We start from the raw sequence: 26,580 nt of genomic DNA on the forward strand, positions 1-26,580 counted from the left end.
ATAGCTCTATCTTCTAAAGTCACAGATTTAATTAAAAGTTGGTAAAACAAGAAGATTTAAATATGTTACTTAAAATTACAACCAAAAGAGGAATTCCCATCATGGTGCAGTGGAAACGAATCCAACTAGGAACCATGACGTTGCCGGTTCAATCCCTGGCCTTGCTCAGTGGGTTGAGAATCCGGCATTGCTGTGAGCTGTGGTGCAGGTCGCAGACACGGCTTGGATCTGGCATTGCTGTAGCTCTGGCATAGGCTGGCAGCTATAGCTCCGATTAGACCCCTAGCCTGGGAACTCCATATGCCGCAGGTATGGCCCTAAAATGACAAAAACAGAAGACCAAAAAAAAAAAAAATACAACCAAAAGAAGAGCCAAAAATAATAATAAATTTATCAAACACTGCGAAGAGGAAGAAAGAAGAAGCGAATTGAGACTGTGAACAATTCTAATATGCAAAAATTAAGAATTAGAAAAAGACAGAGTTCCCGTTGTGGCTCAGTGGGTTAAGAACCCAACATGTTGTCTGAGAGGATGTGGGTTTGATCCCTGGTCTCCCTTGGGTTAAGGATCCAGCATTGCTGCAAGCTGAGGCAGATAGATGTGGCTGATATCCTGCATCACTCTGGCTGTGGCACAGGCCAGCAGCTGCAGCTCAAATCGACCCCTAGCCCAGGAACTTTCTATATGCCGCAGGTGCAGCTCTTAAAAAAAAAAGAATTAGAAAAAGAGGCACACTACATAATATAATGGAGGTAACCATAAAAATTAGCGAAAACAGAAAACAGAGACACTTGAAAGAAGTTACTCAAAGAACATGAGATTTTGGGACAGAGAAGGGGTGGAAAAGAAGACTGCTGTTTTGCATTTTATGTTCTTTCCTATCCTAATACTTACTGCAATGTGGAAATTACTTGAGAAAAAATTTAAAATTTCAATTTATGTAACAGCTGCTTCTAAATAACTTGGATTAAAAAGTAGCTATAGGAAACTGAAAGCTATTTGAAAATTATGAGGAAACAATAATGAAAAAATACTGTTAACTGTTGAATAACACAAGTTTGAACTGAATAGAACAAGTTATACATGGAATTTTTTTTTCTTTTTTTTTTTGGTCTTTTTAGGGCCACACCTGTAGCATATGGAAGTTCCTGGGTTAAGGGTCTAATCAGAGCTGTAGCCACCAGCCTACACCACAGCCACAGCAATGCCAGATCCAAGCCTTGTCTGCAGCCTATACCACAGCTCACGGCAACTCCAGATCCTTAACGCACTGAGCAAGGCCAGGGATCGAACCTGCGTCCTCATGGATGCTAGTCAGATTTATTTCTGCTGAGCCACGATGGGAAATCCTATACATGGAATTTTTTCAATAAATATGTACTATACCACCCATGGCTGGTTGAATATGTGGATGCAGAACCACAGATAAAGAAGACAAACTGTAAAGTTATACTCAGGTGTTTGCACTGGGGGTTGCTGCCCCTAACCCCTCAGATGTTTAAGGGTCAACAGTACTTCATATAAAATCATATGTAACCATACTGGTATTGAGAAGTAAAGTATAGCCCTAAATCAACTTATTAGTATATAAAAAAAACCCTCATCATTCAACTCAATAAAGTTTTAACAATTTAACCATATCAAAGAAAGAAAGAAGGCACTGACAAAAAAATAAAGCAGATACTACAGACACAGAAAAGAGGAAGCAACAATAATATGAAAAATGAAAAGGTTGATCAGAATTAAAGTACAACCAGCCCCCCAAATATATGAGTTCTACATCTGTGGATTCAACTAACTGCAGTCAAAAATATTCAGGGAGAAGTTCCCATTGTGGCTCAGAGGGAGCAAACCTGACTAGTTACTACCCATAAGGATGCAAGTTCGATCCCTGGCCTTGTTCAGTGGGTTAAGGATCCGTGGTTGCCATGAACTATGTGTAAGTCAAAGACACCTCAGATCCTGTGTTGCTGTGGCTATGGCATAGGTCAGCAGATGCAGCTCCAATTTGATCCCCAGCCTGGGAACTTCCAAATGCCACATGTGTGGCCCTAAAAAAAAGAAAAAAAAATTGGGGAAAAAATGCCAAAAAGTTCCCAAAAGGTAAACTTGAATTTGCTTGTTCAGGCAAATAACAACATAGCTTTCACATTGTATTTACATTATATTAAGTATTGTAAATAATTTAGAGATGACTTAAACTACATAGGAGGATGTTAATAGATTATATGCAAATACTATGCCATTTTATATAAGTAACTTGATCATTTGTAGATTTTGGTATCTTTAGGGGATACTAATAGACAAATTTATTCTAAGATCTGTCATATTTGAGAAAAAGGTAAAGATTCTAACTGTCCACTCTGTTAACATTTCAATAGTAACCATTAGAAGTAGTTACATTTTCAAAAATTTTCACTTTGCTGTATAGTAGAAATTGACAGAACACTGTAAACCAACCATAATGGAAAAAAAAGAAAGAGTGAAAGAGAAGTGCAATTTGGGACCTTGTATATATTAAAATGTTTTTATCCTCATTCTTGAAAAAAAAAAAGAAAAAAAAGAATGGATAAGTAATGAGGTCTTATAGTACAGCACAGGGAACTATATCCAGTCTTTGAGGATAGAACATAATAGAGGATAATATAAGAAAAAGAATGTGTGTGTGTATATATATATGTGTGTGTGTGTATATATATATATATATATGCATAACTGGGTCACTTTGCTGTACAGCAGAAATTGATATAACATTGTAAATCAACTACAATAAAAAATTAAAAAAACAAAAATTTAAAAATAACTACTAAAATAAAATAACTACTAAAATAAAATAATGTTTCATTTACATATGAAGAGAAGAGAAATGCAAGAAAAAAAGAACCTTATCAAATCCAAAAAGGGGAAGAAAGAAGTACAAAAGAAGCATAGAGGGAGTTCCCGTCGTGGCACAGTGGTTAACGAATCTGACTAGGAACCATGAGGTTGAGGGTTCGATCCCTGGCCTTGCTCAGTGGGTTAAGGATCTGGCATTGCCACGAGCTGTGGTGTAGGTCACAGATGCGGCTTGGATCCCGAGTTGCTGTGGCTCTGGTGTAGGCCGGCGGCTACAGCTCTGATTCTACCTCTAGCCTGGGAACCTCCATATGCCGCGGGAGCGGCCCTAGAAAAGGCAAAAAGACAAAAGACAAAAAAAAAAAAAAAAAAAAAAAAAAAAAGAAGCATAGAGAAAGCATACAATAAAATGGTAGAAAGATCTGAATATATCAGTAGTCATTATAATTATTCATGGATCAAACTTGCCTGTTAACATAAATGAATTGTCAGACTAGTCTAGCATTGTCATGTCAATGACTTGGGTCACTGTGATGGCATGGGTTCAATTCCTGGCCTGGGAAACCACATGCCATGGGCATGGCCATGAAAATGTGTGTGTGTGTGTGTGTGTATGTGTATAACTTTAAAAAGGAAAACCGAGAAAATGATACATCAAGTACATACTAAGAAAAAGAAAACTGGGGTTACTGTATTAATATCAGTCCAAATGAGTCCAAGGCAAAAAAGTATAATTATAGGTAAAGGAGATGATGATTTTTTTAAAAGTTCAATTCGCCAAGAAAATATAACAATTCTAAACTTGTTGCAATTAATAAGATCAAAATATAAAGGATAAAGGTATTTCGAGAAAATATAGGAAGTTTATTTTTTTAATCTGAAGAGTATTTATGTTTGGGTTTGCTCAAAAGCAGACCCTAAAATTAAAAACATTGTTGAATAAAAATAATGAAGACTTACAGAGTTCCCGTTGTGGTGCACCAGAAACGAACCCTGACTAGGAACCATGAGGTTGTGGGTTCAATCCCAGGCCTCACTCAGTGGGTCAAGGATCCGGCATTGCCATGAGCTGTGGTGTAGGTCGCAGATGTGGCTCGGATCTGGCGTTGCTATGGCTCTGGTGTAGGCCGGCAGCAACAGCTCTGATTGGACCCCTAGCCTGGGAGCCTCCATATACCTCAGGTGCAGCCCTAAAAAAAGACAAAAAGACAAAAAGACAACAACAATAACAACAACAACAACAAAAGACCTAAGTAATGGAAAGACATCTCATTTCATGGATCAAAAGACTTAATATTAAGTTCTGGAGTTCCCGTTGTGGCACATCAGAAACAAATCTGACTAGGAACCATGAGGTTGCAGGTTCAATCCCTGGCCTCGTGCTCAGTGGGTTAAGGATCCAGTGCTACCATGAGCTGTGGTGTAGGCCAGCAGCTGTAGCTCGGATTCAACCCTTAGCCTGGGAACATCCATATGCCTCAGGTGCGGCCCTAAAAACAAACAAACAAAAAAGAAGACTTCATATTAAGTCTTAGTTAATTTAGCTGATCTACATTAAGATAGCAGTACTCCCTATTATGGGCTGAATTGTGGCTCCCTGAAATTTATATGTTTAAGTTCTAATCCCCAGTATGACAGAATGTGACTGTATTGAAAATAGGGCCTTTAAGGAGGCAAAGTATATGAGGTCATATGTGTAGGCCCTAGTCCAATATCATTGGTGTCCTTATAAGAAGAGGAGATTAGGAAACAAACATGCATGAGAAAAGAGCATGTGAAGATACAAGGAGAAGATGGTCATCCATGAGCCAAGGAGAGAGGCCTGAAAAAGATGCTTCCCTCATGGCACAGGAAAAATGAAACATGCTGACACCTTGATCTTGAATTTCTACTCTCCAAAACCGCCCCCAAATAAATTTCTGTTGTTTCAGCCACCCTATCTGTAGCTGCAAGACCTGGCAACCTAATAGACTCTGAAAATTGATCTGCAGACTCAAGGTAAACGCCATCAAAATTCCAGCTGGCTTCTTTGCATAAACTGGCAAGTTGATCCTAGAATTCCTATGGAAACTCAAGAAACCCATAATCTTGACAAAGAAAAATAATGCTGGATGACTCACAATTCCCAATTTTAAAATTTACTAGAAAGCAACAGTAATTAAGACAACATGGTATATGCTTAAGAACAGACAAAAAGATCAATGGAACAGAAATGAGATTCAAGAAATAAATTCTCACATTTACACTCAATGATTTTTGACAAGAAAATTCAAGGGGGAAAGAATGATCTTTTCAATGAATTGTATTGACACAATAGGACAGCTACATGCAAAGAATGCATTTCAATCTCACCTCACAACAAACAAAAAAATCAACTAAAAACTGGGCCAAAGGCATCAATGTAAGAGCTACTCATACAGAATTCTTAGAAGAAAATATAGAAGTAAATCTTTATAACCTTGGATTAGGTAATGGTTTGACATCAAAGTATAAGCAACAAAAGAAAAAAATAAATGGTTGGGTTTTGTTTTTTTTTTTTTTTTTTTGGTTTTTTTTTTAAGGGCTGCACTTGTGGCATATGGACGCTCCCTGGTTAGGGGTTGAATCGGAGCTATAGGTGCCAGCCTACACCACAGCCACAGAAACAAGGGATCCAAGCTGTGTCTGTGAACTACACCACTGCTCACAGCAACACTGGATCCTTAACCCACTGAGTGAGGCCAGGGATTGAATCCACATCCTCATGAAAACTACTTGGGCTCATTATCACTGAACCACGATGGGAACTCCCAGGAAAAAAATAAATGAATTGGACATCAAAATTGAAAACTTTTATGCATCAAAGGATACTACTAAAAATTAAAGACAACTCACAAAATGATAAAAAATATTTCCAAATCACATATATATTAGGGACTTGTATCTAGAATGTATAAAGAACTTTCAGCTCAATAGTAAAAAGCAGCAAGGGAAAAGCAACTGATAACATACAAGAGAACCCCCATAAGAATGTCAGCAGACTTTTCAGCAGAAACTATGCAGTCCAGAAGGGAGCAGCATAATATATTTAAAATGATGAAAGAAAAAAACCTACAACCAAGAACAGTCTAACCCAGCAAGGCTATCACTCAGATTTGAAGGAGAGATAGAGTTTTAAAGACAAACAAAAACCAAAAGAGTTTGGCATTACTAAACTACTTTAAAAGAAACATTAAAAAAAAAAAACTTTCCTTAGCAGAAAAGAATAGGCCACGACTAGAAATATTAAAAGTATGAAAGAAGAAATCTTGTTGGTAAAGGTGCAGTAAAGGTGGGTAGATCAACCTCTTATAAAGCAAAGTTAAAAGACAAAGTAGTCAGGGGGTACGGGAAGGATGGATTGGAAATTGGGGGTTAGCAGATGCAAACAATCATATATCGAATGGATAAACAACAAGGTCCTACTGAGTAGCACAGTGAACTACATTCATTATACTTTGATAAACCATAATGTAAAAGAATATGAAAAGAATGTTCCTGCTGTGGTGCAATGGGATTGTCAGCTACTCTTCAGTGCCAGGACACAGGTTCCACCCCTATCAGGCACAGTGGGTTAAAGGCACTGCCACAACTGTGGCTTTGGCCATAATCACAGCTCAGATCTGTTCCTGGCCTGGGAACTCCATATGCTGCAGGGCGGCAAAAAAAAAAAAAAAAAAAAAAAAAAAAAGTTAAGATATACACAAAATCGGAGTTCCCTTCATGTTACAGTGTAAACAAATCTGACTAGAACCCATGAGGATGCGGGTTTGATCCCTGGCCTCACTCAGTGGGTCAGAGATCCAGCACTGCAGTGTGTGGTGGTATATGTCGCAGATGTGGCTCAGATACCGCATTGCTGTGGCTGTGGTGTAGGCCAGCAGCTGTAGCTCTGATTCAACCCCTACCCTGGGAACTTCCATATACTGCAGGTGAAGCCCTTAAAAAGCAAAAAAAAAAAAAGATATACACAAAATAAAAGGATGTAAAATATGACATCACAAACAAGAAACAGTGGGGGTGGGGTACAGAGAGTAAAAATGGACAGTGGTTAAAATGAATCTGAAATTAAGATATGAGAAACTCAAAATAATCACATATACATGTGGATTTCTATGATAAAAACCTCCTGGCCACCACAAACAAAATTCTATAATTGATACATAAACAAACACACACAAAAGAGAGGAATGTAAATAAATATAACACTATAGTCATCAAATCACAAGGGAAGAAACAAAAAAGAACTACAAAACCAACCAGAATACAATTAATAAAATGGCAATAAGTACATATTTATCAATAATTACTTTATGAGTTCCCTGGTAGCTCAGCAGCTTAAAGATCCAATATTGTCACTGCTGTGGCTTAGGTCCTTTTTCACAGAACTAGCGCAAATAATCCTAAAATTTTTATGGAAACACAAAAGACCCAGAATAGCCAAAATCAATGTTGAGCAAGTAGAACAAAGTTGGGGTGATCATCCTCCATGATTTCAAACTACACTACAAAGCTATAGTCATCAAAACATTATAGCACTGGTGTAAAAACAGACACATATATCAATAGAACAGAACAGAAAGCCCAGGAATAAATCCATGCTTATGTGGACAAGTTACCTAGGACAGAGGGCACAAGAATACATAATGGTGAAAAGATAGATTGGTCAATAAATAGTGCTGGGAAAACTGATCAGCTAGTGCAAAATAAATCAAACTGGACTATTATCTCACACCATACACAAAAATAAACCCAAAATGGATTAAAGACTTAAATGTAAAACCTGAAACTCCTAGAAGAAAACATAGACAGTATGCTCCTTGTCAATGGTCCTAGCAATATTTTTAAAAATTTTATTGGAGTATAGTTGACTTAAAAAGTTATGTAGTTTCAGATGTACAGCAAGGTAAATCAGTTATACATATACATATATCCATTCCTTTTAATATTTATTTGGATATGTCTCTTCATTAAAGGGAAACAGTAAAAATAAACAAGTGGAACCACATCAAATTAAAGAGCTTTTGCAGAGCAAAGGAAACTATCAACAAAATGAAAAGACAGCCTATTGAATGAGAGAAGATACTTGCACACAATATATCTGATAAAGGGTTAATTGTTAAAATATTCATAGAACTCATCATGACAAAAACAAACAACTTGTTAAAAAAAAATGGGCAGACGACTTGCATAAACATTTTTCCAAAGAAGACATGCAGATCATCAGGGGAATGAAAATCAAACCCACAGTGAGATATCACCTCACATTTGTCAAATGGCTATTATCAGAAAGACCACAAACAAGTACCAGCCTCAAATGAACCTATCTACAAAACAGAAATGAACTCACAGACATAAAGAATAGACTTGTGGTTCCCAAGAAGGTGGGGGGAAGGAGTGGGATGGATAGGGAGTTTGAGATTAGTAGATGCAAACTATTATGTTTAAAATGGATAAACAATGAAGTCCTACTATACAGCATAGGAAACTATATCCAATCTCTTGGGATAGAAGATAATATAAGAAAAGGAATGTATACATATGTATGAATGGATCACTTTGCTGAACAGTAGAAACTGGCACAACATTGTAAATCAACTATAATTTTAAAAATTTTAAAAATAAAGAGTAATCACCAAAACATTAAAAAAAAAAAAGTGCCAGCTTGAAAGTAGAGAAAAATGAATCCTCCTCTACTGTTGGTGGGAATGTAAATTGGTGCAGTCACTCTGGGAAACAGTACGGAGGTTCCTCAAAAAATTAAAAATAGCATACTGATAAGATCCAGCAAGTCCATTTCTGAGTTTTTTTCCCTAAAGAAAACAAAAAACAAAAATACTAATTCAAACATGTACGCCATGTTCACTGCAGCATTATTTACGATAGCCAAGATACAGACGCCACCTAAATATCCATCAACAGATTAAAGAAGATGACACATACACACACACACACACACTCTCTCTCTCTCTCTCTCTCTCTCTCTCTCTCTCTCTCTCTCCCTCTCTCTGAAATATTACTGAGCTATAAAAAAGGATGAAAACCAGCAACTTACAGCAACATGGATGAACCTTGAGGGTATTATGCTAAGTAAAATATATCAGACAGAGAAAGAGAAATACTGTATAATTTCACTTATATAAGGAATCTAAAAAACAAAGAAATAAAACAAGACAGAAATAGACTCAGAGATACAGGGAAGCTATGAGTGATTGTCAGAGGGGAAGGATAAGTGGTTCAGTGAAATAGGTAAAGGACATTAAGAAGCACACACTTAAATCACAAAGTAATTCAGTCACAGGAATGAAATGTACAACATGGGGAATATGGTCAATAATATTGCAATAACATTGTATGGTGACAGATGGTAATTAGATTATGGAGGTGATTATTTTTTAATGTATAGAAATATTGAATGACTATGTTATGCACTTGGAACTAACATAAGGGCGTAGATCAATTATACAATTTGTAAAAAACCAGCAAAAGATATGGATACCTCAGCAAAGTAGATGACAAGCATATGAAGAAATGTTCAACATCATATATCATTACAGAACTGCAAATTAAAATAACAATGATGTATACTATACACCTATTAAAATGACTGAACTCTAAAATACTGACAAAAGCAAATGCTAGAGAAGATATGGAGCAAGAGGACTTCTCATTTATTGCTGGTAAAAATGCAAAATGGTACAGCCACTTTGGAAGACAGTTAACCTATTTCTAAAAAAGCTAATCGTTGGAGTTCCCATCGTGGTACAGTGGTTAACGAATCTGACTAGGAACCAAGAGACTTCGGGTTCGATCCCTGGCCTTGCTCAGTGGGTTAGGGATCCAGCGTTGCTGTGAGCTGTGGTGTAAGTTGCAGATGCGGCTTGGATCCCGCATTGCTATGGCCCTGGTGTAGGCCAGTGGCTGCATCTCTGGTTAGACCCCTAGCTTGGGAACCTCCACCTGCCTCAGGAGCGGCCCTAGAAAAGGCAAAAAGACAAATAAATAAATAAATAAATAAATAAATAAATAAATAAGCTAATCGTAGCCTTATTATATGATCCAGCAATCAATCTCCTAGGTATTCATCTAAATAAACTGAAAACCTATGTCCACATAAAAAAATACACATGGATGTTTACAACAGCTTTACTCAGATTTGCCATAACTTGGAAGCAGCAAAGATGTGTTTCAACATGTGAATGGATAAACAAATCATATACACTGATGTACTGTACATCCATACAAGAGACTATTACTCAGCAATAAAAAGCAGTAAGCTATAAATTTTCAGAATAACATGGAAGAAGCTTAGATGCATATTGCTAAATGAAAGACGACAATATGAAAATGCTACATACTGTACAACTCCAACTATATGACATGCTGGAAATGGAAAAACTATACAGTAAAAAGATCAGTGGTTGCCTGAGATGGAAAGAGGGTACAAGTGGGTGAAGCACACGGGATTTTCAGGTCAATGAAACTATTCCGTAGGAAGCTGTTAATGGTGGAAACATGACATTGTGCATTTGCCAATTTCTACAGAAGGGTACAAGCATACCTTGGAGATACCGCAGGTTTGGCTTCAGACTATCACAAAACCAGTCACATCAACTTTTTGGTTTCCCAGTGCATATAAAAATTATGTTTATACTATATCGTAATCTATTGGTTGTGCAATAGCATTATGTCTTTAAAAATAGTGTACATGCCTTAATTTAAAAATAATGGTGTTGGGAAATGATGCTGATAGACTTGTTTGATGCAGGGTTGCCAAAAACCTTCAATTTGTAAAAAACTCCATATCCGCAAAGAGCAATAAAAGGAGGTATACCTATATAACTGAATTTAAACTTAAGTTAATAAAGCATCAAATTGGTCCATCCAATGTAACAAACATTCCACAGTAATGCAAAATATTAATAATAGAGGAAATTGTGTGGGAAGGGAAAGTGGGGATCTGGAAATTCTCTATACTTTCTGTTAACTATAAAGTTAAAATTTCTTAATAAATAATGTCCGTAGTATTTTAAAAATTAAAATTTATATTAAAGTGGATGAAGTGAGAAAATAATTTTAAAATGTAATGTGCTTTTTTTTTTTTTTTTTTTTGTCTTTTTGCCTTTTCTAGGGCTGCTCCCACGGCATATGGAGGTTCCTGGGTTAGGGGTCGAATCGGAGCTATAGCCACCAGCCTACGCCAGAGCCACAGCAACATGGATCTGAGCCGCATCTGCGATCTACACCACAGCTCACAGCAACGCCAGATCCTTAACCCACTGACCAAGGCCAGGGATCCAACCCACAACCTCATGGTTTCTAGTCGGATTCGTTAACCACTGTGCCATGACAGGAACTCCAAAATGTAACTTGTTTTTAATTTTAAAAAGCAAGCAAACAATGACAAAAAGTATAATACTATAGTGTATTCACACACCGATATATTACCTACTTCAAACATTCAGAATCAAAATCTAGTTGGATGCACTCATCTTTGAGGGAAAGTAACATGGATAGAGAAAAGACATCATTCTACATTGCAAACTTTTCAGTGTTGCTTACATCTGCTTTGGAAAACATGTGTTTTCTTTTCTTTCTTTTTCTTTTCTTTTTCTTTCTTTCTTTCTTTCTTTCTCTTTCTTTTCTCTCTCTCTCTCTCTCTCTCTCTCTCTCTTTCTTTCTTTCTTTTTTTTTTAGGGCTGCAGAGTGGCATATGGAAGTTCCCAGGCCAGGGGTGGAATCGGAGCTGCCAGCCTATATCACAGCCACAGCAACAGAGAATCCAAGCAGTTTCTGTGACGTACACCACAGCTCACGGCAACACTGGATCCTTAACCCACTGAGCAAGACCAGGGAGTGAACCTCAATCCTCATGGATACTAGTAGGGTTTGTTTCTGCTGAGCCACAATGGGAACTCCCTGTTTTTTCCTTTAAAAGGAATTTAAAAGCAGTATGTAAACCTTTGGCAAATATATCGAGACCATGAGAAAGAAAACACATGTGGGCTCACTCTCTGACTACTATGAAATCAAACATTACATTTTCCTTCTCAGTATTCTTCCAAGACTTTCACATACATTATCACTTTGAGCCCCATATAGGAAACTTTCATCATGTTAACACACAAGAACTTTGAAACCCCCAAAGACAAGCTTGCTTAAGACTACAGAACTAGTCAATGCTGAAGCCAGAGCTGGACTCTACGTTTCACCACAATGCTGCTGCTCATTGTTGAATTTCACATTTGCAGTTAGTCAAGATCTGACAGTTGTTAGAGGCTAGTCCCCAGCAGCTTAACATTCTCAAAGCCTCAGGTTCCTCTTCCCCAATATTTGATAAATATTCCCAGTGTTTTATGAACTTGTTAAATTTTGTATGTAAACAGGTGGGACATTGCTAAAATGTACCTATTTCTATACTGTATAAAAATGCTGGGCATCCCTGAAATATTATACCTATATTGCTTCCAGCGTCACATTCAAAAGGTTGACTTTTAGCATCTTCTAAGGCCTAACATTCTCATTCCCTATGATACAGCGATTCCACTCCTAGGGGTTTTTTGGGGTTTTTTTGCTTTTTTTAGAGCCACACCCAGTGCATATGGAGGTTCCCAGGCTAGGGGTCCATCGGAGCTACAGCTGCAGGGCTACGCCACAGCCACAGCAATGCTGGATCCAAGGCACATCTTCGAACTACACCACAGCTCACTGCAACGCCGGATGCTTAACACTGAGCAAGGCCAGGGATCAAACCCGCAACCCCATGGTTACTAGTTGGATTCATTTCCACTGCACCATAAAGGGAACTCCCCGCTCCTAGGTATTAACCCCATGGAAATGCACACGTGGCTATCAAAAGATACCTTCTTGATGGGAGTTCCCACTGTGGTGAAGTGGTTAATGAATCCGACTAGGAACCATGAGGTTGCGGGTTGGATCCCTGGCCTTGCTCAGTGGGTTAAGGATCCGGTGTTACCGTGAGCTGTGGTGTAGGTTGCAGACGTAGCTCGGATCCTGCATTGCTGTGGCTCTGGCGTAGGCTGGTGGCTACAGCTCTGATTAGACCCCTAGCCTGGGAACCTCCATGTGCCACAAGAGCGGCCCAAGAAATGACAAAAAAAAAAAAAAAAAAAAAAAAAGATACCTTCTTAAATACTCAGAGCACTACTCTTAAGAGTCCCAAACTAGGTCCTACCAAATGTTCACAGGCAGTAAAATTTGACAAATTTGACAAACACTCTTTTTTTTTTTTCTTTTTTGCCCCCCCCCCCCGCCCCCGCAGCATATGGAGTTCCCAGGCCAGGGATCAGATCTGAGCCACAGTTGCAACCAAGGTGCAGCTGCAACCTAAGCTGCACCTGTGGTAACGCAGAATTCTTAACCACTGTACCTGGCTGGAGATCAAACCTGTGAACGCCAATTAATACTTTTTTTTATGATCACAAAATGGAACACTATTTAGCAGTGTTCATGAGCAATCTGCATGCACACGACAATAACAATATATAATAGCAAGCAGACGTTTAAAAAAGGCACACTGTAGGATTCATCATAAAATGCAGAGTTGGGAAAAATTAGCTTGTTTTGTTGTAATGAAGAGTTCCTTGGGAAAGGGAAAGTACCTGGCAAAGGAATTAGGTGACTTCTAGAGTGCTGATGATTAAAAGAAATTTTCAGGGAGTTCCCGTCGTGGCTCAGTGGTTAATGAACCCAACTAGTAACCATGAGGTTGGGGTTCAATCCCTGGCCTTGCTCAGAAGGTTAAGGATCTGGTGTTGCTGTGGCTGTGGTGTGGGACAGCAGCTGTAGCTCTGATTTGACCCCTAGCCTGGGAACCTCCATATGTCCTGGATGTGGCCCTAAAAAGACAAAAGACAAAAGACAAAAAAAAAAAAAAAAGGAAATTTTCACATAATTGAGATACAAAAAGTCATTCTGGTTTATATATGAGTTAACTTGAATTTTATGCTAAAATAGCCTGTCTGTGGTCTTTTAAACGCACATTGTACACCTGCTTTAATTATTAGAGAAAAGGACATACTGACCAGAAGTAAAACAATGGCCATGTTAAAAATAAAGATTAATTTTTCCTGGGATGCCAATGCTGGTACTCCTTTGATGACAAGATGACAAGACTCCATCCTTGGGTGCCAAGACCAATACTGACTCACATGTACTGGTGTGTATTTTTTTTCTTTTTGAATTGTTTAAGAAATGTAAACAATCTGTTAAAAGTTCTTTGTTCCCACAAGATATAAAACAATGCTAAAAATCCTGCTTCTCTGGAGCAGTTTCTCAGAGTGATTTGGGAAGTTGGCTTCCGGGCTAAGTCCTCAGTTTGGCTCGAAGAAAACTTTTCTATTCTTATTTTAGACTGCTTACGGATTCTTTTCCTTGACGCTGGTAGTGATGCGTCTGGAACGCTATGCTTCGTTACCCGAGTATGTTCGAGCTGTGAAATTCATTTAACTGTACACTTAAGATTTATGCATTTTTATATGTATAACTCATATATATAAAGGTTTTTTCGTTTTTTGTTTTTTTGTTTTTTTAGGTTGTTCTTTTCCAAGGGAGGCTGGAATTCTTGGAATTTTGCCTAAAGCCATTCAGCTCTGGTTCCACCATGAATCAATACCCAACAAGTTTCACTTCAACAAATGAGAGAGGACTGAGGTAGAGAAGAGGCGTTGGCGGGTGGGTTCTGAGCCAAACCCGGGCTGCAGGTCGCCCCAGTGCGCCCCGCCCCGCCCCTGGAGAACGACCTGGTGCTTTTACCTCAGATCAGTCGCGAGCGCCGGGTCCCGAACCTGAAGGCCGAGGACGTTGCTGAGGCGGCTCATCCTCCGACAGCTCCCGGACCAGGAGACGCCTGACCCCGAACGGTCTCCCAGGACGCGCCACGCAGCCCGGTACAAAATTCAGCCGCCTGCACGTCCCCTCTCAAGGTCCAGACCGCTGCTGTAGGTGGTTGGGATGGCAGCGACTGTGGTGCTGGAGCCTGCGGGTCGCTGTCGCTGGGACGAGCCGGTGCGCATCGCTGTGCGCGGCCTGGCTCCGGGGCAGCGGGTCACGCTGCGCGCGTCCCTGCGCGACGAGAAGGGCGCGCTCTTCAGGGCCCACGCGCGCTACTGCGCCGACGCCGACGGCCAGCTGGACCTGGCGCGCGCACCCGCGCTGGGCGGCAGCTTCGTGGGGCTTGAGCCCATGGGGCTCCTCTGGGCTCTGGAGCCCGAAAAGCCTTTTTGGCGGTTTGTGAAGCGGGACGTGCAGACGCCCTTCGCCGTGAAGCTGGAGGTGTTCGACGGCCACGAGCCCGAGCCTCAGGCGGAGCAGCTCCTGAGCGTGGCAGTGCACGAGCGCGACTTCCTGCCGCCCGGGGTTCGGCGGGAGCCGGTGCGCGCGGGCCGGGTGCGCGCCACGCTCTTCCTACCTCCAGGTGAGCCTGGGGTGCTTGGGGCGCGCTCATGTGTTCCCTAGGCCCCGCGTGGTTTTGGATACTGCTTCCCGGGGTGTTAGGCTCTGGAGCATGATCACGGAAGCAGGTCCTAACTAAATCAGTTGCCTCACAGCAGCAATAGAGGCTTTTGATACGTTAGCCTCTGTGCTATGCGTTTTGTTTGCATTACCTCATTTACTTTTTATAATATCCCAAAGAAGTGGGCACTGTTATGAAGATAAGAAAAGACTGGATTTGGGGCGGTAGATTCACTTTGTTATCAATAACTACCCTACAGATCTCTGCAGGTATCAGCCAGTCGCTGCTGCACTAAATGATGATGGCTAAGGAATCTATTGCTATTATCTCCCTATGTAGTGTCCTGATTAGATTGGGCCCCTTATTCACTTATGTTCCTGTCTACCACAGATCACTTTTCAGACTTCACTGCCTTCCTCACTTAAAGCCTTGTCTGGTATTTCCTTTGCTTTAAGTAGTCACCTGAACCAAAAATAACACCAAGAGTTGGTGCAACATAATATAAAACTTTGTTTCAGGATTGTAATTTCTGTGTCCAACACTGAGAATCAACACTGTCTAAAACGTGAAATTCCTCCTTTTATGAGGTAGTCAGTCCTTAGACTTAGATGCTCTCACTTACAGATTCATAGGGAGTTACCCCTGTGGAGCAGCAGGTTAAAGATCTGATGGTGTCTCTGCAGTGCTTGGGTTGCAGCTGAGGCTTGAGCTCGATAGCTAGCCTGGGAACTTACAAATGCTGCAGGTGCAGCCCCCCCCCCAAAAAAAAGATTCTTAGGACCTTGGAGATAATTTCTTATAAATTCATGTAGAGGATAAACTCACTGAAGAGAAGGTATCTTGTAGACATCTGCCGCTCACCATCACCCCCACACACATAAGGAATTTGTATCCCTTTTCGGGAATGACTTGGAGTTGTCTTTCCTTTGATTCACAGGATCCTACCAAATAATTTAGAAAGCTCTCTAAAAGGAAAGTGAATTTTTTTTTTTTTTTGTCTTTTGTCTTTTGTCCTTTTAGGGCTGCACCCATGGCATATGGAGGTTCCCAGGCTAGGGGTCTCAAAGAGCTGTTGCTGCTGGCCTATACCAGAGCCACAGCAACGCCAGATCCGCGTCGCACCTGTGACCTACACCACAGCTTATGGCAACACTGGATCCTTAATTCACTGAGTGAGGCCAGGGATCGAACCGGCAACCTCATGGTTCCTAGTTGGATCGTTTCAGCTGTGCCACGATGGGAACTCCAGAAAGCGAATTCGTTAAATTATGTAATACCTCTCCTTTATACTATTACTTTCTCTAGGACTTGGACCTTTCCCAGGGATCATTGACATCTTTGGTATGGGAGGAGGCCTGTTGGAATATCGGGCCAGTCTTCTAGCTGGCCATGGCTTTGCTACCTTGGCGCTAGCTTACTGCGACTTTGAAGATCTCCCCAAGAAATTCGACACCATACATCTGGACTACTTTGAAGAAGCCCTGTGCTACATGCTTCAACACACCCAGGTTCTCCTAATGTCCTTTATCATATCTCTAGAAATACCTCTAGAGAGGGCATCACTTTGTGGGCTTTGATGCTGATCTCTTCTTTCTGAGATTTCTTTTGGAGACTTCTTTTGCTTTAGCTCCTACTCTATTTTCACTGTGGAAAAAGGTGGATTAGTAATGCAGAATTCACTGTAAAATTCATGGATATTTTATTTCAAGGAATGATGTAGTAATGTTAAAATTCCTCTTGTGAGCAAGTAGAGTTTCTAGCTCGGCCTGCTTGTTTTTTAATCTTCTATTTTTCTGATACAGGGTATGTTCTCAGATTTTGATTAAAACTTGTCCACCCATTTCAGAAGCTAAGAAGTACTCAATTGGACTATGAAGGCTTACTTGGTTTCTATCAAGTCAATCATTGGGCAATGTATATGTAGATGGAGTCTGATGAATGATTCACTTCTTAGACAGAATTTGGTTCCACATAGATACCCAGGATCACTGATGCTTTAATTCCACCTAAATGAGACTCTGAACTTCACAGGCTCTATGACTCAGCATTTTCTAGTGGATGACTCTCTGGACGTTTGCAACCAATTCCCAAATTGTCCAGTGAGTTTAAGATTTGTGTGCCATGTGTCCAGCAAGATGGTCTTTACTTGGGAAGAAACTCCTCTGTTGGCTGAGGTTGAGTCTCTGTGGCCAATTCACAAATTAAAACTAGCAGCATCTCTAATTGCATTTAGAAAACCATTTTTCTATTGAGTCGGTTCATGACTCTTGATTCTTCTCCCTTCTTGTCTTACAGGTAAAGGGCCCAGGCATTGGGCTTCTGGGAATTTCTTTAGGGGCTGATATTTGTCTCTCCATGGCCTCATTTTTGAAGAACATCTCAGCCACAGTTTCCATCAATGGATCTGGATTCAATGGAAACAAACCCATATACTACAAGGAGACTAGCATCCCACCATTGGGCCATGACCTGAGGAGAATGAAGGTAGCTTTCTCAGGCCTCCTGGACATTGTGGATATAAGGAATGATATTGTGGGGGGATATGAGAACCCCTGCATGATTCCAATAGAGAAGGCCCAGGGGCCCATCCTCTTCATTGTTGGTCAGGATGACCATAACTGGAGGAGTGAGTTATATGCCCAGATAGCGTCAGAACGGTTACAGGCCCATGGAAAGGGAAAAGCCCAGATCATCTCTTACCCTGGGACTGGGCATTACATTGAGCCTCCTTACTTCCCCATGTGCCCAGCTTCCCTGCACAGATTATTGGACAAACCGGTGATCTGGGGTGGGGAACCCAGAGCTCACTCTAAGGCCCAGATAGATGCCTGGAAGCAAATTCTAACCTTCTTCTCCAAACACCTTGGAGCGTCCCCCAAATTGTAATGCATTGGTCTGTTATTTGACAAGAGAGATTCAAGATCAGATTTTAGTGTTTAATATTTTTTCTGTGAATCAACTATCCCCTGGGTAACATTAAATTCTTGTCATTGGTCCATCGTTAAAAAGTCTACAAATAAAAAATGCTAGAGAGTGTATGAAGAAAAGAGAACTCTCTTACATCATTGGTGGGAATGTAAACTGGCACAGCCTCTACGAAAAACAGTATGGCAGTTCCTCAAAAAACTAAAAAAAGAGTTGCCATATGATCCAATATTCCCATTCCTAGATATACACCCAGACGAAACTATCATTCAAAAAGATACATGCACCCCTGTGTTCACAGCAGCACTATTTACAACAGCCAAGACATGGAAACAACCTAAATGTCCCTTGACATATAAATGGATATAGAAGTTGGTGTGTGTGTGTGTGTGTGTGTGTGTGTGTAATAGACACACAATGGACTGTTATAAAAGAGAATGAAATAAAGTCATTTGCAGGAACATGGATGGACCTAGAGATTATCATATTAAGTGAAGTAAGTCAGAAAAAGAAAGACAAATACCATATGATATCCCTCATATATGGAATCTAAAATATGACACAAATGAACATATCCATCAAACAAACCTGACTCACAGATATAGAGAACAGACTTAGAGTTGCCAAGGGGGAAGGGGGGGGAGAGGAGGGGAGGGGAGAGAAGTATTGGGAGTTTGGGATTAGCAGAGGCAAAATATTATATATAGGATGGATAAAAAACAACATCCTACCAAATAGCACAGAGAACTATATTCAATATCCTGCAATAAACAATACTGAGAAAGAATATATATGTATAACTGAGTCACTTTAGGGTAGAAATAAACACAACATTGTAAATCAACTCTACTTCAATAAAGTTTAAAAAATTCGGAATTCCCGTCGTGGCGCAGTGGTTAACAAATCCGACTAGGAGGTTGCAGGTTCGCTCCCTAGCCTCGCTCAGTGGGTTGAGGATCCGGCGTTGCCGTGAGCTGTGGTGTAGGTTGCAGACGTGGCTCAGATCCCTCGTTGCTGTGGCTCTGGCGTAGGCCAGCAGCTACAGCTCCGATTCGACCCCTGGCCTGGGAACCTCCATATGCCGCGGGAGTGGCCCAAAGAAATAGCAAAAAGACCCCCCCCCAAAAAAAAAAAATTCATGTCATTTGTATTAATGATGTATCTCAGGTAATTTTGTTGAGTGTTATTTTTTCACTAATTTTTCTAATGTAACACATGCCTACTCAAGAAGATTCAATTAGTGGTATCAAAGTAGTAAAAGCATCCTATTAAAATTGGTGTTTTCATCTAGATGTTTTTACTTAACACTTTGAGGCACAGATGAAATTCAAGGCTGAACAAATACTGGGTTACTTTTTCTATCACTGGGAGAGAAGGGCCATCCAGTGTTTACTACTGGTTGAACTACTGGTAGCAGGGTAGAAATTTTGTTGACCAAAAGTTTACCAAAAGGTATTGATAGAAGGAAAGACAAAATGACCTTTTTCTCATGGAGATGGAAGAAGAATATTTTGGGAGGAGGAGTTAGCATAATGGGAGCATCCAGGAGTTTCCTGGTGGCACAGCAGGTTAAGGATCTGGTGGTGTCACTGCTGTGGGATGGGATGGATCTCTGGCCCAGGAACTTCAGCATGATATGTGAAGCCCCCCCCCAAAAAGAAGGGGAGCATCTGGCTCTAGAATAATTAAATCTAAATTCTCTTCCAAAGGTGAGTGACTGTGACCTATTTTCCTTCTTCCTTCTTGGCTCTAAGGGGAGACTTTGGAAAAGCATACTGTGACATTCTTAGAGGTATCAAGTCTACAAAGCACTGTGTAAGTGTATTTGAAGAGAGTATGGCCGAGAACTTTTGAAAACTGACAAAGACATCAAGCTACATATTCCAGAAGCACTGTCTATTAGCTCAGGCTTCTATAACAAAATACCGTAATTGGAGTGGCTTAAACAACAGACATTTCTTTCTCACATTTCGGGAACCTGTAAAGTCCAAGATAAACCTTCTGGCAGATTCACTTCCAGGTGGGGGCCTCTTCTTGGCTTACAGACAGCTGCCTTCTTCCTGTGTCCTTACCTGTTGGAGAGAGAGGGTGCTCTGGTTTCTCTTCCTCTTTTCATAAGGACACTAATCTTGTCATGGGGGACTCACTCTCATGACTTCACTTAGACCTAACAACCTCCCAAAGGCCCTTATTTCAAACACCATCGCACTGGGGTTTCAGATTTTACCATATGAATAGGACGGGGGACACTTAGTTCCTAACACCTATAAACTTCAATTTAACTACATAGAAAATGATATTTAACACAGCACAGAAAAATCATTTGTGACAGTTTCATGACATAGCCATAAATTCTTTTCTTTGACATTTCTGCCACCAAGAAGTGAGAGATCTATGTCCCCTCCCCTCAAATCTGCATACATTTCTGACTGCTTCGATTCGTACAGTAGAGCAGAGTTGACGACTTCAGAAGCTAGGTCATAAAGGCCATGAAGGTCCCACCCTGTCTGCTGGAAACACTTGCTCTTGGAACCCTGAACCACCCTAAGAGGTCTGACTACTGTGAGGCTGTGATGCTGTGAGGAAACCCGAACTACATGGAGAGGCAAAGTGTAAGCGCTTCCCGTCACTGTTCCACTGGAGCCCAGCCTTTGGGCATCACAGCCCAAGCACTAGAAATGTGAGTGAAAAAGAACCTCCAGAAGATGCCAGCCCTCAGCTATTTGAACCTGCCCAGTGAAGACTTAAGATTTCCTGAGGCAGAGAATACTTGTCCCAGTCAATCGCTGTCCAAACTGTGGATTTAGGAACAAAATATTGTTTACATGATTATGTTCTGGGGTGCATTTCAGTTATCTATTCTATGTTAAAAAACACCCCAAGGCAGAGTGGCTTAAAACGTTAACCATTCATTTTTCTCACTCACACGGCAGGGAAGTTGTACTGGCTGTCTGCCAGGACCTCAGGGAGGGCTTTGGGTTCACAGGGTCTCAGTCCTCTCCCTGTGGCCTTTTACAATGGCTAATTGGGCTGGGTTCCAAAAGCGAGCATCCCAACATAGCAAGGCGGAATCGCATGACATATTTTTGACCTAGTCTTGGAAGTTACGTAGCATCGCTTTTGCTGTACTCTACTGGTCAAGGCAATCACAAAAACCCACCAAGTTCAAGGAGAATATAGAGTCTACCTCTCAAAAGGAGAGCGGAAATGTTCTAGAAGAGTATGTGGAATGGAAAACATTGTAACAATCTTCAGAAAATGTGCCTTCGGCTACAGTGGTTCATATTCCTCCTACATGTATTATATACTGACCCCTCCTTCACATTTCTCCCAAATGTCTCATTGCATTCTAACATTCTGCTCAGGCTCAAAGCCCAAGACTGTATCATTTATGTCAGATCAGGTGCAGATGAAGCTGCTCAGGTATAGTTGCTTGGGTATAGCTCCTTGAGTATCTTTCTTCTCAATCTGAAGATCTACAAACTAAAGAAACAACTGTACACACACACACACATCTAGAATACAATCAATTGCAGGCAAGTAGAAGATAATTCTTACAGACAGTTTCTATTCAAAAATGGAGAAAATGTGGAGTTCCCATCATGATGCAGCAGAAATGAATCCGACTAGGAGCCATGAGGTTGTGGGTTTGATCCCTGACCTCGCTCAGTGGGCTCAGATCTGGCGTTGCTGTGGCTGTGGTGTAGGCCAGCAGCTACAGCTCTGATTGGATTTCTAGCCTGGGAACCTCCATATGCTGCAGGTGAGGCCCTACCAAAGACCAAAAAAAAAAAAAGGAGCAAATGGAAGGCACATAACAGTCTAGCCCCTGGCAATCCTGAAACCCAGCTGAGAACATGTTTCCTTCCACTGGTGCTCAGTTTACTCTGTTTTCTGTAGCTCTTGGTTCTGCCCCCTGAGTGGAAACATGCATTCCCCATAAGAAATATAAATTAGCAACTAGAAATCCTGCTGGATCTGCTTCCTAGATGACAAAGATGACGCATCCAAGGGTCTCTTATTACTTTTTCTCTTTTAGTTCAAACTCATTGTGCTTTCTTCAGAATATTTCTCTTAAGAACTATGTGGGTTTTCTAAAAATATGAGTGGAGGTTCACTTCATTAGGCAATACACCACCACACATCTGTTTGAGATAAGAACTTCTCTATCTGGGGCTCCTTGCGAGGATGCTGCAGGACAACATCCTTAAGACTCTCAGAAGCTCTGTTACCTAATAGACAGGATCTGTTAAGTACACTTTAAAATCTTTGAGGGTCTTTTGTCATCCTGAAATGTGCTGTGAAGCACTACCTTGAATCTTTCTGAGGTCTTTAAAAGGCTCTGCCACAGAACCACCCTGGATTACACTTTGCTCTGAGGCCCTGTCTTTTTTTTTTTTTTTTTTTTTTTTTGATTTTTTATTTTCAGGGCTGTACTTGTGGCATATAGATGTTCCCAGGTCAGGGGTCGAATTGGAGCTGTAGCTGTTGGCCTATGCCACAGCTAGAGCAACTTGGGATCTGAGCCTCAACTTTGACCACAGTTGACAGCAATGCCAGATCCTTAACGCACTGAATGAGGCCAGGGGTCAAACCTGAATCCTCATGGATACTAGTCAGGTTCATAACCTGCTGGGCCAAAACTGGAACTCCCAAAGCCCTGTCTTAATTACAGAATAATTTACCAAAGGGAGAAACTGGAAAGGAGAAACAGTATTGTCAAACTTGTCAGGTCCTGGTTGCCTCCGATTTAGCAATCTGTTCTTTTTTTTTTGGTCATGCCCGTGGCACGCGGAAGTGTCCAGACCAGGGATTGAACTCTCGCCACAACACTGACAACACTGGATTCTTAACCGGCTGTGTCACCAGGAAACTCCCTGCTGCAGTTCATTCTTTAAGTCACCTCTTGCTCTTGTATTTTGTCACATGCAACAAGAGAATCCAGGTAAACTGTCAGTACCCTGCTGGGAAATCACTTCAGCTAGATCACTTAATTGATTAGGTATATCTTCCCTTTTTTATATCACCTCCAGTTTTCAAATAATTTATCTTGCTTTCCTGTAGGCCATCAGTAATGGCCTTCATGAGACCCTTCAGGTTTTGACTAATAGTTTCCTTGGAGCCCTTCCAAGTTTCACCTGCCACTTAGTCCTAGAGCCACCAGTGATTCCTATGCATGTGAATTTTTCCATAGACTGCTTGAGCTTTCTCACAGCATGATATCTGGGTTTCAAAAATAAATGTTCCAGAGTTCCCATTGTGGCTCAGTGGGTTAAGAGCCTGACATAGTGTCCTTTAGGATACAGGTTTGATCCCTGGCCTCGCTCAGTGGGTTAAGGATCTGGCATTGTTGCAAGCTGTGATATAGGTCACATATGTGGCTCAGATCCCAGTGTTGCTGTGGCTCTTGTCTAGGCCAGCAGCTGCAGCTCTGATTCAATCCCTAGCCCGGGAACTTCCATATGCTGCAGGTGTGGCCATTAAAAAAAAAAAAATTCCAAGATAAAAAGACAAAAATACATGGCATTTTTATTACCTAGCTTTGGAAGTCACATAGCATTGCTTCAGCTGTACTACCGGTTGAGGTAGAGACAAAGGCCTCAGGTGCAAGGGAAATAGGTACAGATTCTATCAAGTGATAGGAGAATGGCACATTTCTAGAAGGGCAAGTGAGATGGGAGTTATTTGTTGCAGTCATCTTTGGAAAATGCATTCTGCCCACAGAATTGTTTATTATGTAACAACAAGCAATGAAACACTGCTGAAAAAAAAGGCAAAGATTAAAAACTCTTACCAGCAACCACAGGAAAAAAGGCAACATGCAAAGGAGTAACAATAAGTCTAATACTTGACTACTCAAAAGCAATAATGGAAACCATAAACCATTGGAAAATTCTCAAAGTGTTGAGAGAAAACATCTGACAACCAGGAAGCATATTCTAGCAAAATAGGTCCTTAAATATGGAAGTATTTATTCTTCATAAAATTGACTAAAAAAATTTAATAAAATAAAAAGTTATTTTCAGAAAAACAATAATTGAGAGAATTGTTATAGTGTACCCACAATGAAGAAAAACAAAAAAGTGTTCTTCAATTAGAAAGAAGACAATTCAGGAGTTCCCCTTGTGGCGCAGTGGTTAACGAATCCGACTAGGAACCATGAGGTTGCGGGTTCGGTCCCTGGCCTCTCTCAGTGGGTTAAGGATCCGGCGTTGCCATGAGCTGTGGTGTAGGTTGCAGACGCGGCTCAGATCCTGCGTTGCTGTGGCTCTGGCGTAGGCCGGCGGCTACAGCTCCGATTAGACCCCTAGCCTGGGAACCTCCATATGCCGCAGGAGCAGCCCAAGAAATAGCAAAAAGACAAAAAAATAAAATTAAAATTAAAATTAAAAAAAAAAAAGAAAGAAGACAATTCAGGTAGAAGCATAGAAATAAAAGAGGAAACGGAATATAGTGAAAAAAGGTTAATAGTAGATAACAAGTATAACATTCTCTTCTTATACTGATCTCTTTATCATTATATAATGCCGTTCTTTGTCTTTGGTTAGAGCCTTTGTATTAAAGTTTATTTTGTCTGATATGATTATCGCTACCCCTCATTTTCTGGTTGTTTTCATTTGCATGAAATATCTTTTTCCATTCCCTCAACCTCAGTCTGTGTGTGTGTGTTTAGCTGGAACTGAGTTTCTGGTAGATAGCACACAGATAGGTCTTGGGTTTGTTTGTTTTGTTATCCATTCAGCTATGTCTCATGATAGGAGCATTTAGTCCATTGATATTTAAAGTAATTATTGATTGGTATGTATTTATTGTCATTTTATTTGTTTTCCAGTTGTTTTTGTAGTTCTCTATTTCTTTTTCTTTCTTTCCTTGTGCTTTGATGATTTTCTTCAATAGTGTGCTTGTGTTCCTTTTCTATTCAGTTTTTGCATATCTAGTGTAGGTTTTTGTGGTTATCATGGGTGTCATATATGATGACCTATATCTATATCTACTTGTTTTATTAAACTGGTAGTCATTTAAGTTCAAACACATTTGAAAAGATCTATATTTTTACTCTTCTCACACACAATTTGTGGTTTTGATGTCACATTTTACATGTTTATGGTTATCCTTTAACTGTTTACTGTAGTTATAGTTGCTTTTACAATATTTTTGCCTTTGAATCTTCATTGTATTTCCTTAAAGTGATTAACCTTCAGCCCTCACTACATATTTTCCTTTCCTAGTGGGATTTTCCAGTATGTTTTCTTCTAAGTTATGAAATTTGTTGGCATAGAATTGTTCATAGTATTCTCTTATGGTTTTTTGTGTTTTTTTTTTCTCTTCTTTTGGATTAAAAAATGTCCCATTTTCCTCCTCTATTACCTCATTGTAGTGGGTCTCTGTTGGTTTATCAACTATCTAATATAAATCAATATCTTTACCACTTTTTGAAAAATGCAGTGTACCAAAATTTGCATTATAGGGGTTCTAGAAGGAGAAGAGAGAGAAGGGGCTCTTAAATGTATTTGATGAATTACTGCTGAAAAATTCCCAAACCTGAAGAAGGAAACAGATATCCAGGTACAGGAAGCATAGAAGGTTCCAAAAAGGATAAACTTAAACAGACCCACATCAAGACATATCATAAATAAGGTGGCAAAACTTAAAGAGAGAATTCTAAATGCAGCAAGAGAAAAGCAGAGTCACATATAAGGGAATCTCAATAAGCTATCTGCTGAGTTTTCTGCAGAAACTTTGCAGGCCAGAAGAAAGTGGAATGATATATTCACAATACTAAAAGGGAAAGAACTTCATCCTAGGATACTCTACCTAGAAAGATTATCATGTAGATTTGGAGAAATGAAGAACTTCTCAGAAAAGAAAACAAAAAACAAAAAAAAAAAAATTATCAATAGTAAACCTACCCTAAAAGAAATGTTAAAGGGTGGAACATAGTATCGAAGTTCCTCAGAAAACTCAACATAGAACTACGACATGATCCAGCAATCTCACTCCTGGGCAGATATCCAGACAAGTTTCATTCAAAAAGATACATGGGAGTTCCCGTCGTGGTGCAGTGGTTAACGAATCCGACTAGGAACCATGAGGTTGCAGGTTTGATCCCTGCCCTTGCTCAGTGGGTTAAGGATCTGGCGTGGCCGTGAGCTGTGATGTAGGTTGCAGACACGGCTCGGATCCAGTGTTGCTGTGGCTCTGGTGTAGGCTGGCAGCTACAGCTCCCGATTCGACCCCTAGCCTGGGAACCTCCATATGCCACGGGAGTGGCCCAAGAAATAGCAAAAAAAAGATACATGTAGCATTCCTGTTGTGGCTCAGTGGT

General features: G+C 40.4%; 1 protein-coding gene and 1 long non-coding RNA gene across 5 annotated transcripts in view; one reads left to right on the forward strand and one right to left on the reverse strand.

Moving 5' to 3' along the window:
• Positions 1–26,580, reverse strand: part of LOC106507740 — a 78,563-nt gene that overhangs the window by 21,055 nt on the left and 30,928 nt on the right. Inside the window, exon 2 of one of the 4 annotated variants that reach the window (XR_002346013.1) lies at positions 20,222–20,326. This is a non-coding gene — a long non-coding RNA (uncharacterized LOC106507740). Of the gene's footprint in view, positions 1–14,629; positions 15,277–20,221; positions 21,925–26,580 lie in introns of those variants that run through there. The other 3 variants (XR_002346012.1, XR_002346011.1, XR_002346010.1) reach the window with 3 other exon arrangements.
• LOC100158115 (acyl-coenzyme A thioesterase 4) lies at positions 13,773–18,542 on the forward strand. Its single transcript, XM_001929040.5, has 4 exons — positions 13,773–14,295; positions 14,409–15,290; positions 16,635–16,837; positions 17,625–18,542. The coding sequence occupies exons 2-4, from the start codon at positions 14,828–14,830 to the stop codon at positions 18,213–18,215; spliced, it is 1,257 nt and encodes a 418-aa protein (XP_001929075.2). The 5' UTR covers positions 13,773–14,295; positions 14,409–14,827; the 3' UTR covers positions 18,216–18,542.

The sequence above is a fragment of the Sus scrofa genome, chromosome 7 (genome assembly GCF_000003025.6).
Source record: "Sus scrofa isolate TJ Tabasco breed Duroc chromosome 7, Sscrofa11.1, whole genome shotgun sequence".
Lineage (NCBI taxonomy): Eukaryota > Metazoa > Chordata > Mammalia > Artiodactyla > Suidae > Sus > Sus scrofa.